General features: G+C 40.1%; 1 protein-coding gene across 7 annotated transcripts; it reads right to left on the bottom strand.

Moving 5' to 3' along the window:
• Window positions 1-37: 37 nt before the first annotated feature.
• On the bottom strand, window positions 38-20,473 carry timeless (timeless circadian clock). Of its 7 annotated transcripts, none has more exons than XR_001964854.2 (32): window positions 19,318-19,427; window positions 16,715-16,772; window positions 16,493-16,629; window positions 16,012-16,165; window positions 15,556-15,670; window positions 15,396-15,458; window positions 15,113-15,214; window positions 14,791-14,946; window positions 14,319-14,452; window positions 13,741-13,828; window positions 12,770-12,946; window positions 12,350-12,567; window positions 12,015-12,118; window positions 11,747-11,916; window positions 11,510-11,629; window positions 11,227-11,378; window positions 10,888-10,985; window positions 8,970-9,087; window positions 8,553-8,754; window positions 8,127-8,278; window positions 7,913-7,998; window positions 7,138-7,261; window positions 6,870-6,952; window positions 5,764-5,912; window positions 5,308-5,533; window positions 5,140-5,208; window positions 4,893-5,011; window positions 4,237-4,462; window positions 4,066-4,120; window positions 3,481-3,545; window positions 2,532-3,169; window positions 38-70 (listed from the first exon to the last, which is right to left on the bottom strand). XR_001964854.2 is itself a non-coding variant. In XM_018726000.1 (31 exons), the coding sequence occupies exons 3-31, from the start codon at window positions 16,587-16,589 to the stop codon at window positions 3,048-3,050; spliced, it is 3,744 nt and encodes a 1,247-aa protein (XP_018581516.1). In that variant the 5' UTR covers window positions 16,590-16,629; window positions 16,715-16,772; window positions 20,397-20,473; the 3' UTR covers window positions 2,276-3,047. The 7 variants fall into 7 exon arrangements, 5 of the variants coding, with proteins under 5 accessions (XP_018581516.1, XP_018581519.1, XP_018581515.1 ...); XR_001964855.1 differs by lacking the exon at window positions 38-70 and having other exon boundaries at window positions 2,276-2,604; window positions 2,942-3,169; XM_018726000.1 differs by lacking the exons at window positions 38-70; window positions 19,318-19,427 and adding an exon at window positions 20,397-20,473 and having other exon boundaries at window positions 2,276-3,169.
• Window positions 20,474-20,535: the final 62 nt, after the last annotated feature.

Genomic DNA, 20,535 nt, shown 5'->3' with positions numbered 1-20,535 from the left:
CTGGGTGTGTCCCCTCCCCCTCCTGCCTTTCGCCCTCTCTTGCCAGGTTAGGCTCCGGCTCCCCGCGACCCTGTATGGGGACAAGTGGTTTCAGATGATGTGTGTGTGGATGCAATGAAAAGAATAACATGAAAATGACACTTTTACTTCATTACAGTTGGAGATTTTTTTCTGCCCACCAGGATACCGCTTCACTGAGTGGGTGGGCTGCTCTAAGTCTGATAAAATGACTATTATGTGTAGCTGTTGCATTCAGGTAAGAGTACCGCTTCACATCTGGCTTCTTGATGGTCTGCTGGACGCACTATTATTGGGTGTCACCAGACTCTAACATTATTATGGCACACATATACAGATGCTATGTTATTATGCACAACTACTATACACACACACACACACACACACACACACACACACACACATTTTCAGAACTGCTTGTCCCATACGGGGTCACGGGGAACCGGAGCCTACCCGGCAACACAGGGCGTAAGGCCAGACGGGGAGGGGACACACCCAGGACGGGACGCCAGTCCGTCGCAAGGCACCCCAAGCGGGACTCGAACCCCAGACCCGCTGGAGAGCAGGACCCGGTCCAACCCACTGCGCCACCGCGCCCCCTACAACTACTATACTTCACCTACAATTTCAGTAATCATTCATATTGTGCCAGTGAAGGAATCCCCTTATAACAGTAATATTTTTTCGTAGACGGCTTCACAACCCTCACTTGGGTTGCAACCATATACCTGGGAACTGCTGCCATATAACTATGGTTTCTGTTCTGAAAAACAGTTATGTTCTTGAAAAATATTATTTCTAAACCTGTCCAAAGGATGAAGCACATTTGTGCAAGACAAAGGAGGCTTTGTCAACTTTGGACTCCAAATATGGGATCTACTGTATTGCAGTCCTCTGATCTATATGTGCTTGAATATAATGATGGTTTGATGATACTGCATTTTTTTTTACTTCTGGGAAAAAAACATTACTGCATTTGAACCAATGATCTCCAGCGTGTCTGTGTTACCTGGCATCCTGTCCCTTCCACTCTGTACTTCCTGAGATAGGTTCTGGATTTCTCTGACATTGATTTCATAAACAACTTATGAAGATGGATAGCTGGATGGAAAATCTAGTCACATTTGCTATTGACTTTAAAAGTCCACTAGTGTCAAATCCTCTTAGAATCACTGCAGAAAATTACTTAAGTCTGGAAACACTGAGTTTCCAGAGAAGCCAGATTTTCCATAGACAGGTACTTCACCAGTATCCCATAATCATTAGTATAATCATTTTTGTTTGTCCATTTAGTTTCCCATTCCTCTTTACCCTGAGTTTACATTGCTTTGGAGAAGAGTGTTTTCTCAATGAATATTTATCAGTGTCACATAAATGTGTATTAATGTACCAGTTTCTGTCATGCTTTGATACATGCTGGGGACCCATGGCTGTTCCACTAACAAACGCAACATAAAGTCCTTGGGAGATGCCACCTCCTCAGCTCTAGGGTTTCCAGATGTCAGTAATTACACACAGAGATCTCCACACTTTAATTTCAAACCTTATAAATAGGAAAATACTATTCTACAGAAACCTCCCTCTTTTTTTCCCTTAGATGTATTGTAGTGTTATTTGATTGAATATGCCTTTATGCTTTTCACTTATGTTACTGGAGCTTTTCTTTGCCAAAAATTGCAACAGCCAAGGGATGCAAAGAAAGACTGTGGTTAGCTGGGCAATTTAATGGCGATGTGTAACCATGTTCAGTTCTATATCTGAGGTGGGAACTCCCATCCTTTCTACAGGACATCCATTTGTGTTTGTTTCGTAAGATTTCAGTCCTTTCCACCGCCTCTCCCCCCTCTTGCTCCTCCCCAGGGGGTTGTGGGAGACCAGGCCAACCAGATGTCTCTGGCAGGAAGTGGTTAACACACTCCAGATGTGGGAAGAGGAGCCTTCCACAGCTGGAGAAATGTTGGGGGGGTTAGATATTGGATCTGATTCTAAAGCAACTTTGTAAAAGATAAAAGCTGAGCTTAATTTGAAGTCTATTTACCCTTTCAATGAACGTCAGTGTTCTGTAATCATATATAACTTTTCTGTGGAAAATCCTGCCCTGAATATAAGGATATTCCAACACTACAAGAGTGACCAGTAAATATCGCACCACAGCAAAGTTCCCCCTCTACTGGTCATGAAGGTCATCACTTTAAATATTTTCCACTTTTTCATTGGTGGAATAATCCCTCAACTTTCACTGCAAATTACAGGCTGGTTTAAGATTTCTCAGTTTATTTGGGTTATCTGTGTAAATAAGCATTCAAGGCTCATTGTCAAAATTATTTTCCTCATAGAAAGTTATATATGACTGACAACACGTAGAACATTCTCAGGAAGAAAGGACTAACTTAAGTTTATTAAACAAGATGCAAAAAACAGGCATTTAAAAATTGTAGCACAAAAATATGAAGAAACTACAAAACACTTAATGTGCATACCACTTATCCTCTGTTGGGACAAAGACAATTTACCTGCAGTTTTAACATTTTAAGATTTACTAGTCAATCTGCTGCCCAATAAGTCATGACATTAGACTTGCTGGTTCTTTAGGGGGAAGACAACAGGGAAAAGGCATTGGTTAGGTTGAACATGTAGAAACTAATTATTAAACTTCACAAGAGAGCCAGCCTGTGTAATTGTGGTCTAGGGGCAATTTAAGAAAAGAGTACATTCACTTTACGTTTTGTAAGAATGGTTCCCTGGCCTTAGTCATATAGTTATATGCATGCTGTCTGTGAGAAATGGAGCTGATTTGTCTATAAAATACTTGTAACTTCTGTTCTCACAGTAAACATAACTGAACAGAACTGAACCACAAACCAGGTCAGGCTGGAAAAATCCTGCCTGTTGTGTGTTATAATAGGGATGAATTTCTTCATACTTGATATTTGTCTCAAAGGTGGGAAGGTCTGTGCCTATCTGCATGTCATGACCTCTCCTGTCTCCAGAGTGCTGTCAACATCTGTCACAGGTGCCAGCAGGATGCTTTAGTCCTCTTCATCACAAATGAGTGCCCTCGGACGCTTGCGCTTGGCAGGGGCCTGCAGTGAGCCGTCATCTGAGTCCCGGTCTTCATCAGCCCCTACATTTACTTGGGACGTTTCCTTTTCTAAAAAAGCAAAAGCAAGTTCATGGGAGTTAGTGCATACTTTTAGCATCATGAGAACAAATAAGTGCCATTTGACCTAAAGAATATGGAGCTCTACATGTAACACCATTTCAGCGTGGTTTTCATTGAAAGCACAGCTATTCAGCTATGGCCCTGGAGGGTTCAGTACAGGGAGTATGCTGGGAGTGAACCACCTCATTCAGCCTAATGTCATCACTGAACCCCCTTTGTGAGCTCTTACTGATACAAAGGGAGCCAGCTCTGGACAGAGGCAGGGCACAATCAGAGAGGGAATCTGTAGGGAAAAGTACCTTCTTCCTCATCACTATCCAGCACCCTGCTTCTTTTGCTGGAGGTCTTCTTTTCATCAGCGGCTCTAGAGGAGGGCAAAAAGTGACAAAGCAGCTAAAACCCACAAAAGGCCTGGCAATGCAGGACATTATTGCCGTTTCTCTGTGTAAGCTGTTTGAATTTACCACATTATCCCCTAAAGAACATGGCAAACATATATTGTATTTGTCTGCATTGGGAAATGACCAATAGCTCCAGATTTCTGAGACACTGTAAATGCATATTCAAAGTTCATTTCATCCAACAAATTAGACACAGAAGAGCAAAATAAGGATAACTTTAAGCCCTTGAACACCAAGACTGTGCAATCACACTTTATTAATACATGGTGTGTACCTTACTACCCGAATAAGGAATACATTTAAAAATTACTTTTATGATAATGTCTATAGCACCCAAAAAACCACTTTAGTCTTTCTGTGTCATGGTGCAGAAAGCCTATTGCTTGTACAGTTGGCAGTGATGGAAACCCCTGACCATTGTTCACATTCAGATTTCTTTTCTTCAACACCAACAAGTCACTGACAGTACATCTGTTGGCTCACCTTGGGGCTCCAGGGTCAGAGTCTAACTCGGGCTCTTTGATTGAGTAATGCTTTTCTGGAAAGGGAAGCATAACACAAATGATGCCAGTGGAAAACGGATGCGCGTCAGGACGAGGACGGACTCTTGGCATGCGCTATTTGCAATTGTATATGCAAACACGCTTTGCTCACCATGGGATCCAGCCACTGCGCCTTTCCACTTGCGAGCTAGAAGCAGTGCTCGGAGAGCCTGGGCTCTCTGTTCATGGCTCTCTGCCTCTTCTCTCTGGTCCTCAGCAGAACTCCTCCCCACATACCCGCTCTCCTCTACCGGAATCTCGTCACTGATTGACAGGGAGGAAGCAGCTGCCCGTAGCTGGGATGGGCTCAGTTTTGCTGGAATTCTCCAGAAGGACTCCTGTCAATAATACAGCCATAACTTATATCACACACGTGGTTTCAGCGCACAGGTGAAACAAAGCTACAGAGATGCCACACAAATTTTAGAGTGAACATAAATCTGGAAAAACCATCTGTTCTATTAATACAAATAATCAGTTTCATATAACTCATAGATGAAACGGTGTGAAGGGATGCCATCATAAACATACTACAATGATACAGAAGTTTTGCCCTACAGTGAATTTTAAAAACTCAAATGTAATTTTTCCTTTGTTAAATCCTAAATATTTTGATTACATATTTAAAAATGTAAAGGTTCATACATATGGGTTTAATGTATAAAATAAAAATTAAATGGTTAATTCAAAAGCTTTTTAGCCTCTGCAGTCAAATAACTTACTCTACCTCTGATTAACCAACTGGAAATATTCAGTATTATATCCCACCTGCTCATCAGCGGGGGCTCGGATTCCAAGTTTTCGCAACAACCTCTGGAAACCCTTGTCCTCCATGGCGTTCTCATTCTCCTCAGTCAGCGGAACAAGTGGCACAGCCTGGGCAATACCTGGACTCAGAAAGAATGGAAGCATTCATCAACAACAAGACAGATGACTATGACATTCATTATAGGAATTATGATAACGCTCAATATGAATACTAGCTCTATATAGAATAGCCTAGAGAAGTCCTCACCTTCTTCTTCCTTATTGTCTGCAGTTCTATTCAGGCAATTCTGGAGCCACAAGATAGGTCCCGACATCCCTGTATGCAAAGACAAATTATACTTTGAGATTCTTGTTCAGCCTCAATTTTTCAGTGGATGCAAGGAAGGAAGATACAAGTGACAGCAGTTACCCTCACCTTCTTGTCTAAGAGCATGTACCACAGGTCCCACATTGATGTTTCTACCACTCCTGCTTTCTCTCATCCTCTTCTGCAGACTTTGGGATGATCCTCCATCATCCTCCTCCTCTTCACCATCACTCTCTCCTGAGAACTGCTCTCTTCCTTCTTCATCAATGTCATCTTCATCAGAGGGCTCCTCTCGCTGCCCATCAGTTAGGTCAGAGAAAAACTCCTCTTCTGTCTATAAATAATGAGGTGGCAGAAAATAAATGGCTGGTCCTAGTGCACCATGAAAGCACACAATGGTTTTAGATATAAATAAGGCTTGGGATATTTCTGTGTGCCATTCTGAAATGCAAGAAGAAGTATTTCTTGTGAAATGGAAAAAACTGCTGTAGACCACATCATATATGGCTTATATGAGCTGCATAGTCACACCAACTAACAGTGCTCCTCAGCCTCAGACCTCACCATGCCACTGCTTTTGCCGCCAGCTTTCCGGCGCCGCTTCTTATACAGCTCCCTCCTGTCGGACACCAGCCCCAGGCTCAACAGTTTGTCTATGACCCGAGATCGTGAGCGCCGTGCCGTCAGCTTCTTCAGGATGTTCCCCAGCACATCTGAAGCAACACCAACATTATAAGCATTGGCTTCAAGTACAATCAATTCTATATGTATATAAAACGCAATAATTATGATCCTATGAAATATTGCATTAGGCTAATTTGCTTAATGGATAAAAACATGGTTGCTGCAGGGCACATAAAATACAGTAATCATAACTTACTAAAAACAGATGGCAACCCTAAATGAAATAAGAACCAACCAAAACCAATTTAGTGTAAAAAAAAAATGATAAAGCATATGAAGATCATGAAAGAATATACAGTTTCTGACTATTCTGAAAGAAACAAAAAACACTTTTATAACATCCAACTTTTGTTTCAGCATAATAGGTTTTCTTTTGCTATTTCCACCAACTGTTGTCACCAGAGTGTTTTTCTGCACTCACTTTGGCTAGCCATGTTATACTGTAATACAGAAGTTCAGAACACTAAATGCAAAAAACATACACACAATTTGCATTATGCAAACTATGATCTTTTATACATGCCTGTGGTGCAGCCTGCTGTAGAAGTTCCTGAAAGACAGTACGTCTGCTACTAGTACACTGGATGACCTTGAAAGGTCTTTGTATCTAATATGAGCAGACTGAGTTCTGGGAAGTATAAAAGACAGCAAAGAAATGTGTGCAGCTCTCTGTGATGGGTAAGATCCAATGAGATCCTGCAGAACTGTGATAAACTTCTTAAAGCTTCATTGTACCTCATTCAGATTTCCTTGAACTGTATGAAAAAATATCAATTCAATAATACCAACATAGAAAACAATGATTTTATTGCATATATTCTTCAAGATAGCCTCACTTGAGTACTACCTGCAGGATTATATCTAAATAAATAAATAAATAATAAAAAAAAATGGTTTTGACCATTTCAGTAATGTCAAAAGTTCTGGTATTCCAGAACTGGAGAACAGGCAGATCTGGTCTGGAGACTCAGAAGCCTGTTACATACCATCAGAGTTCCTGTACTCCTCAAATAGTGTTTGCAGCTCAAGCTCCTGCTCCTCTGTCCAGAGGACAATGCCAGTGCCCCTCCTAGACAGGTAGGAGAGCAACAAGAAACAGTTGGATGGGAAATTTAAAAATCAAGTCACTGTATAGTTATGACTTTCTGACAAAATATCAGAGTTTAGTATCTCACATATCAGTTTAATGATAATGCAGTATTTATTATCATGTCAGGCCTGTGAAATTTGTTTACAATAGAAGGGATGTCTGACCTCACTTTCTTCAAGTCCTTGAAACTGTCCACCAAGCCCATGTGCACCATTTGAGCGACAACTTGCCGGCGAGTGCGAGAATTGTTTGACAGCAGTGGTAACAATGTTTCCACGATGTCTGGTACTTTGAGAGAGGAAGAGTAAAGTGACATTTTAAAACCATGTAATGGAAAGAAACACAAACAGTATAAGGGAAGCAGAATAAACGAGAGTGCTGTCCTTTTAAAACTGGAAGTTTCCATGTAGGCAGGAGATGAAATACTGACAAACCCACTGAAATATATATAATCTAAAGCACACGTATACGAAAATTGCGATAAATTGAAGATTTGCGGATGAAGGTACTTCAACCACATGTATTTTGCAAACAGATTTAATAAGACTCTGAATACACTGTTTTATTAATTACATTATTGTTTGATATGTTATAAACACACACCTCACATTAAGAATTGTTAGGCTGTGTGCTGAAAGGGTCTTGAACATAAGGTACATGATATGGGACACCCCCAGCACCAGGAATGTATCTTGTTAGGCAAATGGAAAAAAGCTATTTTTCCATATGATTATAAAAACAGTGTATTTATACAAAGGTCACAGAGCACTTTTTTTTGGCTACCATGAAGTTTTACATATTATCAATTAACAATGCAGCATGTTAAGTCAGAAACATAACGCAATGCGATCCTACCTTGTTTTTAACAATGCGAGATTTACAGCTGTTACATTTAAACAGCTCTGTGCTGTATGTGATTTGATCCCTAGCTAGGCTCACCTCCTGAATCACGATGCTCTTCGTACAGCCTCCGCAGCTCCTCCTCCTCTTCAGATGTCCACTTTGCTCGTTTGTTTGACTCTGGTCTGGTGCGGGATAGTGTTAATGAATTGCTAAACTTAATCAAACAACATTGCAAGTTCCTAAGGCATAAACCAGTAACACCATAAAATAAAACTAAAATCAGAGTGTATACATGTAAGTGAGTCGTTACCCATCATCCTCTCCAGGCTTCCTGTAGCCCTCAGTCATTTCATGCACAGTTCCAACATTCTTCCAGAAGAGCAGCTCCACAAATGCCTTGTTGTTGTGTGTCGCCAGTGTAAAGAAGCGGTTCAGCAAATACTTGATGAAGGTCACCAATTCCTGTCGGTGAGCAAGCACATGGAGGTGGAATGAACTGTGTGTGTTACCATAGTACCCCTTATTGCCAGATGGTTGTCTAAATAAATTCAGCAACCATCCGAGAATTGTTGCATTTTTACATTAACTTCCTGGTTAGCGGTATCAATTCATAAGGCATAAAATGAGCTGACAACATAGACATTATGCTGACTCTTAGAAAAACTTTTCAAAAACTATGTCTACATATTAAGTTGTGCAAAGTGCAATAACTCTCTGGTCATAAGGAACTATATACCTTGTAAGCAGAAGCAGCTGGATCTCCCAGAATCTTGTTAAAGAGGCGAAAAACTGAGAGCTGGAAGAGCAGGGCATCCATCCTGAGGTCGACAGCAACCCGGTGCAACATGCGAGTGATGCAGTGGTTGGTGTGAGGTGTGTTTTGGGAGTAAGATCTCAGCAGCAGTAGATAGGGTCGCATGATATTTGGGTTCGCAAACCTGTATGATATTGAGCAGTGCTGAGTGCAAATGTCCTTAAATAGAGTTAAATTATACACACTGCAAATAATTTAACTTTTGGCTTTGTAAAACAATTTGGTATGCCGTCAAACTTTATAAACCCACTGGTTGAGGGACATGCCCTCTGATCTTAATCAATCATTAGAAACCATGTTAAAAGGGATGGTTAGGTTTGTTTTAAAGATGTCTCTCACCTCTTGACATAGTCCAAGAAGCTGAACTCTTTCTCTGACACACGAACAGTCTCAAGCTCCTCCTCTTCTTCAATCTCTGCTCCACCCTCCTCATCCTCCACAGCAGATTCAGCAGATCCTATTTATGAAGAAATCAGGCGAGACACACTCTTCTCAAGGACATACACACAAACACACAAACGGTATACAGTCATATTTGGACAAACTGACCAATTTTCAAAGTACTTTGAATTTTCATTTACATGACTAATGATGTGATTACAATGTTTATGTAACATCAGTGCTGTGTGTAGCAGCAGGCTTGTAAGAGAAAAAAAAAAAAGTCACTAGTTTGTCCTGGAGATCCTGTGTGGGAACTTGTACAGACGATACACCTACAATGGCTGGCTCAATTAAAGATTTGTATCATTAGTGAAGAAAGAAAACTTGTCATAATGACGCATTGCTTTCTCCATCATAAAGTTACTGATAACTGGCACTGAGTTGAAGACTATGCTATGAAAAGATGTGATAATGGGGAACTACATAAAAAGTAGGCCGCTTAAATCACGTTTGACAAGTACTCTGAGATGACTCTGAATTAGAGTAATAGAATGTGGGTTATTAAGAGTGAAGGAAGGCAACATAAACATAATCCCATGTGTTGCGACAAGAAAGAATAAGGATATCAGGCCACTGATTTTTTGAGCACCCCGAAGTACTGGAAGTGAAAATTCAATATTATATTCCCAGTGTATGTATTAAAAACTGTGTGGTTGTGAGACCCATTTACTACATCAGTGCCAACCCAGTCCCAGATCAATCTCACAGAATTATCAGTGGAATTAATGGAAATACATAATGATCGCAATCTGAACTTCAAATTTAAGTGTCTCTTTAAATTCTGGATACACATTAAGAATTAATATCTTCAAGTTTCACAAAAAGCTCTGGTAATTCTCATGCAATTTTCTACATCTTACCTGCGTGAGCTTGAATTTACTGCGCTCCCAATCAAAAAAAAAAGCAAGAAGGAAAGGCTACTAATGGATGAGAAATGAAAGTATATTCCCCCACTGTTCTAATATAAAACAAAAATCTCAATAACATCAAGGCCAATTATCTTACTACAGGAGCTACATAAATTACATGAGTTACAGTAGTTTATCTTACTTCAAGGTGATACTTGCTGTATATTATTGTAGGCCTGTATGTTACTTGAACTCATTCTTTTTACATTTCATGTTCATTTTTCCACATACAGTATGTTCTTTTACTTTTTTAATTTTCTAATTGTGTTTCAAGCACTGTTGAATCCTAAAAGAGGTTATAATAAGAAGTATTATTATAATCCTAGAAGAGATTAAAATAAGTAATAATATGTATTATTATTATTATTACTGACTAAACATTCTTCAGGAAACAAACTCCAACAGAAAACTGACTACTCCTAATCCTGACACCTCACAATGCATGCTGGGATTCAAGTTTACCTTGTCCCTTGATAGAGCTGTTCACTGAGAATGATTCAAATAATTTTAAAAGTAGTAAACTGCAGTCTAAGACATGCATTAACCATGTAACACCTGTGAGAGCGGAAGGATACATAAATATGCTCATATTTATTTCAGCGTCATAAAATTAAAAAAATATTAATAGCTTTAATCAGTCATTATACTGACTTAAAGCCCAGTTCTAATTTATTCTGTTTTAAGCTTCACAACTAATCAAATAGAAGCTTGTATTAGCAAAAAGGACTGGCAAGTTTTCTAGAAAAAAAAAACTAAGAAATCATTCAGCTTTACATAACTTCATCGGTTTGATTTTTTGAATGAACAGCTCGACAATTTAGATGAAAGCATAACCAACATACAGACAGGGCTGACAGCACTAGGACTGATCACAGAATTCTTAAAGTAACAGGCATAGTCCTCCTTACTAGGCAAGTTGGCAAACAGGATTTGTCTCAGCAGCTGCAGCTCCTCCTCTGGTTCCACATCTGCTGACCCAAATGCATTGCCCTCTGGCCAGACCTCCCTGGGAGGGAGACAGCCAGAAAAAAATGAGAAAGAAGCTCACAGACTTCAAAAAGCAACTGTCTTTACATGGGCGGTCTCAGAGCTTCTTTTCTTACAAAACAGTAAGCAAGGGATGAGTAGGAGCAGGAAGAAAGTGTACAAATTGATATTTGGCACTGAAAACTAACATCTCTACTGTAAACGTGGATACAGGTGGATGAAACACTATGTGGAGACATAAGGGACACTGTTCAGCTGACCTGGCGGCACGAAGCAGACTCAGAGCCTCGGGGCCCTGGCGAGCCAGCAGTGTGTCTTGAATGCGCACGATGGCCTCAGTTCGCTGCTCCTCCATTGGTGTTTCTGAGGCAGCATCAAATGGCACAGTACCTTCGGTCAGCGACTCTGACAACTGCATTCACAACCCAGGGAAGGCATCACATTACAGACGAGAGTTAAAAGAAATACATTTCTAAAAATACATTTACAGATAACTACATTTCATTAGGTCAGGGGATGCTCTGAATGTATTGGGACAAGGACCTGAAAACCTGCTGCCCGCAATTCCTCTGACACCAGCTGCCAGGTCTCCTCTAGCATCTCAGGGGTGCTCTCCACTTGCTGCTGCTTCTTCTGAACCTTTCTCCGGCGCTTTGTCTTCTTCTGCAGGGATGAACGAGTCCAGTGGCTTTCTTTATTTGATGATCCAGTTTTGAACTACACAAAGAGTATGTGGATTGACTTTCCTCACTCTGAAGTAGTCAGCTTGCCCTTACTCACCTGAACAACAAGGTTGTTGCGGCCTTTGCAGAAGCGCTCAAGCATACGCAGAAACAAGTGAGTCGATTCTATCAGATCTTTCAAAAAGGATCGAGGCTGCTTCGTCTCGTCAAACTTACGTAGCAGCGTTAAAAAAATCTCACGAAATTCCATCAGGTAGAATATGTTGCCTGCAGGGCAAGTCAGAAGGGAGATGTTGGTCAGAACATTTCACAGTGAGCAAGATAGCCAGACAAAAATAAACTGGAGACAAAAAGCGGGCCCTCACTTTTGATGACACTGGCACTCTGGCGGAAATTCTCTTCTTGTGAGCGATCCATCTCATTCACTGTTAGCAACAGTTCCTGATAAGCCTTAAGGGCCAGGTGCATCCTAGAAGCAGAAATAGTAGGAGAGGGCAGAGAAAAATTACTAAGAGCAGTGCTAGGCAGAGATGACCATAAAGTTTTTGCAGACAGATTTAACAATGCATTAAAAGCTGAATTTTTGCCAGTAGCTGTAGCAGTTATCTGCTGAACACATTCTGAGGACATTAGCCATCTTCACTAGTTCAGTGGTCTCCACACAGCCTGTCACTATCTGAAGCCCAGAATTCCATCAGACCTCCGGGACCAGGATGTGGCTTCCTTTCGATCTGTCAGCATCATCTCGTAGTAGTTTGTGATGTTGCGCTCAATGAAGTGGAAGGCACGGATGGACAATGTCTCAGAGACGAGATCAGGTCGAAAGTTGTGCCCTCGATTAAAGGCCATGAAGAAGGTTAAGGCCCAAAGGTAGTAGGTTTCGTCGTGCTGCTGCGTTTGCTCCCTGATAAGGCCCTCCTGTGTACAGAGAGAATTGGCACAGCTCAAAATTTCCTACCTTAGCTACATAGTACCAGTGATAAACTACAACCTCTTGACACTGAGCCCAGGCTGCAAGTGGATGTACTTGCACAAAAAACCATTTTCCACACTGAATAATAATAATCCTAGTATGCTCCTCATACGCATTTGCAATCTCCCAAGACTTGAGACCACCCACCTTCACCAGGTACATGAGGCGATTATAACAGTTCTCCAGGAAGTCAATGCAGAACTCCCGCAGGAAGAGGCGCACACTGAGAGCAGACCGACGCTTGCCTTCTGGGTCCTTTGCTATCTGCTGCCGCTTCGGTACTCGCCTTAACTCCTTGCCTAGATCATGTGTGTAGCTCTTAAACTGCAGAACAAGGAAGAGGAATACAAGTAAGCTCTTTGTCAAATTTATGTTAGTGGAAAAATATTAATAATGAGCCACAACACTGTCAAACTCATTTAAGAATAAAATAAATGCAAAAATCATGACAAGAAAATACACTCCTCTAGAAATTCCTGCCAGAATAATAGCTTTTCCAATGTTTTGTTTTCAAGGGAACAGCTGGTAGCGTAATAGAATAGAGCAGAATAGTATATACTTTATTGCCCCATTTCTGGGAAATTTGTCTTGGACAACCATGACACGGCCAGTGCACAACATTGGACTCACATAAAACAATACACACCACAATATACAATAAAATAAGAAATAAAGAAACAATCAAAATATATTAAAAATCTACTGTATACTAATCTAAAATCTCAGTTTTGGAAGTGTAGTGGTTAGAGCTGCTGCCTTTGGATCCAAAGCTCGCAGGTTCGACCCCCACTGTTGGCTGTAGTACCCTAAAGCAAGGTACTTAGCCTAAATTACTCCAGTAAATGTTTGCCCAGCTGTATAAATGGGTAAATAATTGAAACTTTAAGATTTTAAGTTGCTTTGGGAAAAAGTGTCAGCTAAATGAATACATGCAAATATAAGTAGCTTCTTTAGAAACTTACACCAAGTTTTGATCAGCAAGGAAGTTTTAAATAACACATTTCAGATTTAAACCTGTTTTAGTTTTTCAGATGCTGTTTGTACTAAGGGTTGATGTAAACAAAAGAGTTTTTGTTTTGATATATACAGTCATTCATTCTAGTCTTTCATTGACTCACATTGTGAAGACCTCTGTGATAAATTACATCCTTGTCCCCAATTGATTTCAGCCCCTTCACCACGTAGGAGCCCCCAAAGCGAGAATGCCTTGCAAAAACAAAGATGAGAAGCAAGTGATCATTTTTCGTTCATCAGGAAATAAACTATCACAATATTCCAAGATCAAATGACACAGCTGACCCCATGTAATAACAATGTGCTAAAGAGTATCAACAATAGAGTACTGACACTCTTTATCTTCTTATTCTTATAATGCTCAGGCTGTATCAAAGGATCTGAATTACAGAATCACCTTACCTCTACCCTAGTTTCCCGAGTAAGGGGAACTATGTTAGAATTGTCTTAATTAATCCTTTTGAGTCACTTACTACTCCCAGCGTAACAGGCTGCACAAAGCTTGTAATTACTTTCTGGATGAGAAGTTATTATACTTTTTCAACTGCATTGAATATCTGAACTTATAATAATTTTAAGACATGCAAATCAGATTCAATACTGAAATAACAAATGGCAGCCAAAGTGAGTACAGAGGCAGAGTCATACTGTCAGGGTGTGCAAACACAGACAGCCCATGCACCTTGCGCCCCTCTGCAGCGTGCGGGTTCTCCTCTCAGCCTGTTCTTTTTGTCGTAAAGCTTCCAACTCCTGGATGTCCTTCTGCTTCTCCTGTGCAGAACGTGCCTGACCTGCACTGACCAACAGCTCTGGCGTCTATGGGGCAACAGGGATAAATAAATGTCATTTAGAACCATGAACTTACGGCACAAACATTAAAATGTAAGACTGTTTGACTGATACTGATTTTACAGAGAGTAAAACAAAGGTTATTAGAGAATGGAACATGTTTACCAGAGGAACCATTTACAATGGAGCAAGGCCTTCACAAATAAAAATGTTTATTATAGCTACAAAAGTGGTGTCAATCAATCCTCATTACTGTCAATGGATACAATAAATACATTGTTTTTCTGAAACAGAAAAAAGTCTGAAGACCGTCTAAAGGAGTCTGTACTGGCTGGTGACCGGAAGAAGAATGGCAGCAGTCTGACCTGCTCACGGAACATGAGAGAGATGATCTCCAGCACATGCATGCTCCACTGCTGCTCACTTGGAGCACTGGCCAAGAACTTCAGCAAGTCATCCATCCCACTCATGTGGATGGCCCACAGTAGCCTGTCATGGACACTAGCATCATCATCCACATTCTGGAAGGAACAAGGAAGAGAGACACTTAGATTAATCACAAGTTAAACTATTACAAGAAAAATAACCAAGAAACAGTGAAATTACTAATTTCCACTAAATTAATCTTTGACAAAGAGACAAACAAAACAAAGAAAATTAGTGGTACTTAAAGCTATGTATCAAGACCTTCTCTTCATAGGGATCTGCAGGGACGTGAAGAACATTTCTGACTAGCAGCAGCATCCTCTCTATTAGCAAATTGTCTTCCTCCTGCCTCTGCTCCCAGTCCTAATGTGGGGGGGGGGGGGGGGAGAATAAAACATATGGCACTGATCACATTCCCCACATATAGAGAGATTATTACAGTATATAATTACAATAATACAACCAAATCCAACTCTGTTCTCTACCATAATCAGAACACTGCAAAGCAGTGAATGTAACATTATTTGTGGTGTGGCACACTCACCAGCTGGAGAAGGTTGTATAATGTTTCGCTCAGCACTCCAAACACCTTCTCATTGGCAAAAGCCTGAGGGAGGGAGCAAAACAGACACATTCCCTGTTTCACTGTTTCAAACCAAAGTGTTTTGTGAAAACTAGGCTGTTGATAGACAACTGATGCACACCTCCTTGTATGCCTGCAGGTAAGACACTACTTGCAGGAAATGGTGTCTGAAGGCAGGGTCCTCTGGTACCTTCCCGAAGCAGAGTAGTGCAGGCTGGGTAAGGTTGACCATGAGCCTGCCAGAGGACAAAGATCATACATTTAGATCTGTTAATTTAGCTGACACTTCGATCCAAAATGGTAAATTTGTACACTAAGCTGCTTATAACGACTTACCCATTTATACAGTAGGTTTTTATTTACTGGAGCAATTTAGAGTAAGTACCATGTTTGAGTACTACAGCTAGAGCGGGAATTCAAAGCTGGGTCCTTTCAGTACAAGCTGACAACTCTAAGGAAAGTGCCACCTGCTACCCCACATATGCAGAAACTAAAAATGAGATAGCTTCATAAGGGAGCCCATAGTTACGTTCAAACTCCCTTCATATGAAAACGTGTGCTACTATGTCAAACGCACCTGATGCAGGCATCAAACAGAGGCTTATCCTGATTGTACTGGGTGATGATGGGCAGCAGGTCATTCTGCAGTATCTGCCCAGCACCCAGCTGCTGCCGGATGTCTCGCGTGTCATCCTCGTGGCGCAGGTAGCGGATCAAGTCCTTCACGCTTTCTGTGTGGGAGGCATAAATGTTATCTAATACATAACCAGAAAGTAAAACAGTAACCAAAACAGTGCAACTTTTGGAACAGAAGGTGGCATATCGCATTTTTTTTTGCAGGACGGTAATAGGATGACATGTGTGCCTTGGAGGGCTGTAGCACATGCAAGTTTTTAATTACACCTAAACATGTCAGAGCTTGAATGCACTAATCACTTCCCTAACAGGGGTTTTACCTTAATAGAGATGTTAAAAATGCTCAAAAACCAGCACACGGACCAGGAATATGGAGTTATGGCATAAGACTGTCTTGTGCACCACAACCCATCCACACTCACCCAAACAGTCAGGCTCACGGTGGTAGTTGTTCCCCTCCAAGTACCCAAGGGCACTGCATGTTGCCAACAGTTCACAGTTCATCATGTACAAGTCCATATATCACTGTCCAACCAGAGGAAGAAAAGGGTACCTTAACCTAATGGAGAGAGCAGCAAACACACGATGTAAGTTGCGATTCTTCTTAGGATATGGTCAAACAAGGAGAAATGTGGAGGAGTTACCTGATTCTCCACAGCTGAGCTGAGGTCCAAAGACACCAGTTCAAAAAGCTGCTCAAACCTGCAAGGAAGAAGTGCCTGTTAACAGGTATGCATACATTTTGCTAAATGCCACCACTCCTTATCAAGGTATGCAAACCAAAATCTGATTTTCAGAATGTAAAGCTAGAGTTATTTGTCATATGTGTTCTTTTACTCGTGAAGAAAGAGTTTGGAAAATATGAAAAAATGCCTGACATAAAGATTGATTTAATATTCCTTTAATATTTCTCCCCCACAAAAGTTATGAAGTGATGAGACTTTTCAACATGATAATCTCTTCTTAATTTTGCATTGTTTTTTCAAGTTATTTCATTAAAGTTTTGAGAAATACTTTCCTTTTATCTTTTTTGTCCACTTACATCTACATTAAAGAGGGGTCTCAAAAGTCACCTCTTTCTGACTCACTTCTCCCCAGTCTCTTAAGTGCTCAATAAACGTGCACATGTTTGTTATGGTTAATAATTGAAATATATACAGCTACTTGTATAATGTATACTGGTTTATGCTGTGGTAGGTGACAAACTGACTGTATTGAAAAATCATGTCTCCATCAAAATCTTTCTTTATGCTAATGTAATGCACTCTGTCTTGTTCTCTGAGATGTACATCACTTTGAAGAAAACATCTGCTAAATGAATAAATGAACTGTATGCATCTTTCATCTATGTTTGCATACTTATTGTACAGTAGTTAAGTAAAAAAAAAAAAAAATTACATTTCAGCCCTCATTTAGTATTTGTTCATTTCCTTCTGATGTTTAATAAATTATCATCCTAATGTTTTGATTACTACTTGTTGATACTGTTTTAAGTGTTCGGAGGGTATTTGTGGAAACATTTGGTCATGTCCATAAAGTCAAGGACCTCCTGCTTTATAGACTCTTGGTATATGGACTGTTTTCAGGAATTAGTTTTGTATAATGGAGATACCTTTATATCAGTTGCAATGAATAACTCAGCAACATTTTATTACAGCGAAATTACCATCGGGACTAGTTAAAGACATTCAGCACAAGGCTGCTATGAGGTGCAAAGAGCTGTGCCTATGCCATATCCTTATATTTAGAGTGCAGTCAGGACTCTAGAAAGGTTTATTTGCCCAGTTTCTAGCACACCTAAAAACGAAACTGAAGACACCACAAAAGCTACTACAGTCACTTACTAAAAAACACATTTAAATGCATTTCAGCAGCTCTTCTCACACGTGAGAAACCAATGGATATGCAGAACGACACAATTATTTAGGCATCTCAGATCAAAATTGTGTTTGTGTATTGTAACATTCCAAAGTTTAACTTTTGGGAGAGCCAACAAAAACCTTGCTGTATGTGAACAAATTCTCCCCTCCCGCTCACGGCAAGCAAGGCTGCCATAACGCACAGGTGTCTCACAGCTCCTCCAAAAACTGTGGTAGCAGTGGTTAAAACTATCTGCGTCAGAAAATGTATACAACAGCAACACATCTTACCACTTTCATTAAAAAATATGAGGGAGAAGAAGAAAACAAGGAGAGTCAAACTGTAGAGCTAAGCAGAATCAAATAAGAAAAAAAGAGAAAGTGTGCTTTACATCAAGTGGAAAATTTTCAATGGCAGTCTGTGCATTGCACATACGGAGAATGAAAGTGCCAAGAACAGACGACAGCAATCCTGACGTGCACCATCGTGAATAGTGCCGGTCCAGGAAGAGCTCCTCCACACCTCTCTACTTACTCAAAAAGCTCCACTTCGGCACTTGCTTACAGTGCAGAATCATAGGCGTGTTCAACATCCACGACTCTTTTACAGCTTTCGCCTTCCTCTCACAAATAGCAGAAGGTAAAGCACAGATGTGTAAGGAATAATGCAATTCTTACGATCTGTGGTTATGCAACTGTAATACTTACCCACAATGCCTTGTGCCTAACCTACTTTCCTCAAGAGGACAAGGCATGGAGAAAAGCTTAACTCTCTGAGCGCCAGTGAGAAATAGAAGCCTGATCATTATGATCAGTGGCACCAAAAGCAGGTCCCTGCTGATGACAGGATGGTCTCTCCTACCTGTCCGAATGCGCACAGGTGACATACGCTCAACGGTTACAACAATTCCTATAAGTTATAACCACAATTCTTGACAAGATTATTATTCACATATTTTACATTTACATTCAATTCATTTTAGCAATATTTTTCTGAAGTATCGTACAAAAAAGCCTATATATGTGTTTACTAAATACTACGAGAGAATTGACTGTACTCAATTCTGAAATACTCATAAAACTTCATAATCACTGTGTTTTTTTTTTTTTTTAGGTGAAATGCTGAACTCACACTGACGAGTGACTGCCATCAATTTTCCAATTTGCAGAGTTCGAAACGAAAAGCTGCGCAACTTCTGTTTCACCGGAAATTTTGGGGTCATTAATAACCTTTAACTCTCTAAGGCTTATGTTTATCACCCACGAGTTTTGTCTAATTACATTCAAGTCCCACGACCACCTCAACTTGAGCCAGAATGGATCATAAACATTTTTATTCAGTTATAAACAAACTAGTATTAATAAAAAAAGCCCTTTTCTTAACTTACCAGACTATGCATTTAAAAACACTGCCCGCAAATCACAGGACATTACAGCATATTCGAGAGAAAGCACCGCTCAATAATGCTAACAATGTTAGCTTCTCGCACTACCTCCGCTCCCATTTGGTACGGAGTTGCGCGCATCTCCCGCCCAAACTGTACCGGAAGTCGCAAAGGACCGCTGTGACGTCACCCCTCTAACATATTAAAGAGAGCCTGACACCGTTCCCGCTGCATGACATAAAAATCTCAATGGATTGCAACTTCGTAAAACTAGAATAAGGATGATCGTTGAGGTGCCTGATGAAGTTTTACAGCTATTGTTGCAAGGAAAATGTATTTGCATTTTTCTTGCGAAAACAACGCGGGCTAATTGGTTATTAATGATTAATTTAGCTGACCTTCAGCATCTTGCAATGTTAAGGCTTAAGCTACTTACAATTATTTACCCATTATACAGCTGGGTAATTTTAGTGCAGCAATTTAGGATAAGTACCTTGTCCAGAGCTGGAGGATTTCAATCCTGCAATTTGGGACTAGTCTAAGGTATCAGATCAGCGCCAACCACTATGCTTAGCTATCATACAAAATTCTTCTCACATGGGGATTATTTGAATTATATATATATTGCTTAGGGTTAATAAAGCATTTCACTTTAACCTATACCTAAAATTAAAACATAAAATCGCTGTCACTTAATTTTTATCGAATACTTCTTTAAAACTACACAAAATAAAGATGATCTCTCGTAATAATAAGTAAAACTTAAACTGAAACATTTTAAATATGCAAAATACTTCGAAATGTGTACTATACTATAGTTTCATAATAATCAGTACTGACTGAGTAATTCTAAGTGGGAAATGTGACTTTCTCCATGAATTTTCATACGGAATCGTCACATGACTTTTTTTTTAAACCAGTAACAAATAAAACAAATGAATAACAAATCCGGTAATAACTATATTTGTATTTCCAGAACTGACAGAGAACGTGGCAAGAAGAGGTGCAGCATGCATGTGCTCACCAAATTGCAACGTAATTTAAAATATTTTACTTTAAAAATATTTGTGATCAACACATACCTGTTAAATGCAAGAGAAAGCACCAATTTTCAAGACCCCCCTTCTATTCTTGTGTGACTATCGTTCGACGTCACTACTGGTCACTGATTTTACTGTCTTCAGCTGACCGGACAGTGTAAAATGTTATATTTTTGGACCG

Source organism: Scleropages formosus, chromosome 22 (genome assembly GCF_900964775.1).
Source record: "Scleropages formosus chromosome 22, fSclFor1.1, whole genome shotgun sequence".
In the NCBI taxonomy this organism is placed as follows: domain Eukaryota; kingdom Metazoa; phylum Chordata; class Actinopteri; order Osteoglossiformes; family Osteoglossidae; genus Scleropages; species Scleropages formosus.
This window is presented reverse-complemented; position numbering and strand designations above follow the sequence as displayed.

Bases quoted from the DNA above. Each gene is read 5' to 3' on its own strand.
- timeless (XM_018726000.1), bottom strand. From the start codon at position 16,589: ATGGACTTGTACATGATGAACTGTGAACTGTTGGCAACATGCAGTGCC. The intron at 11,917-12,014 runs GTGAGGGCCCGC...CTTGCCCTGCAG, and splicing joins GAGTGCCAGTGTCATCAAAA to GCAACATATTCTACCTGATG. The intron at 9,088-10,887 runs GTAAGGAGGACT...CTTCATAAATAG, and splicing joins CCTGTTTGCCAACTTGCCTA to GATCTGCTGAATCTGCTGTG.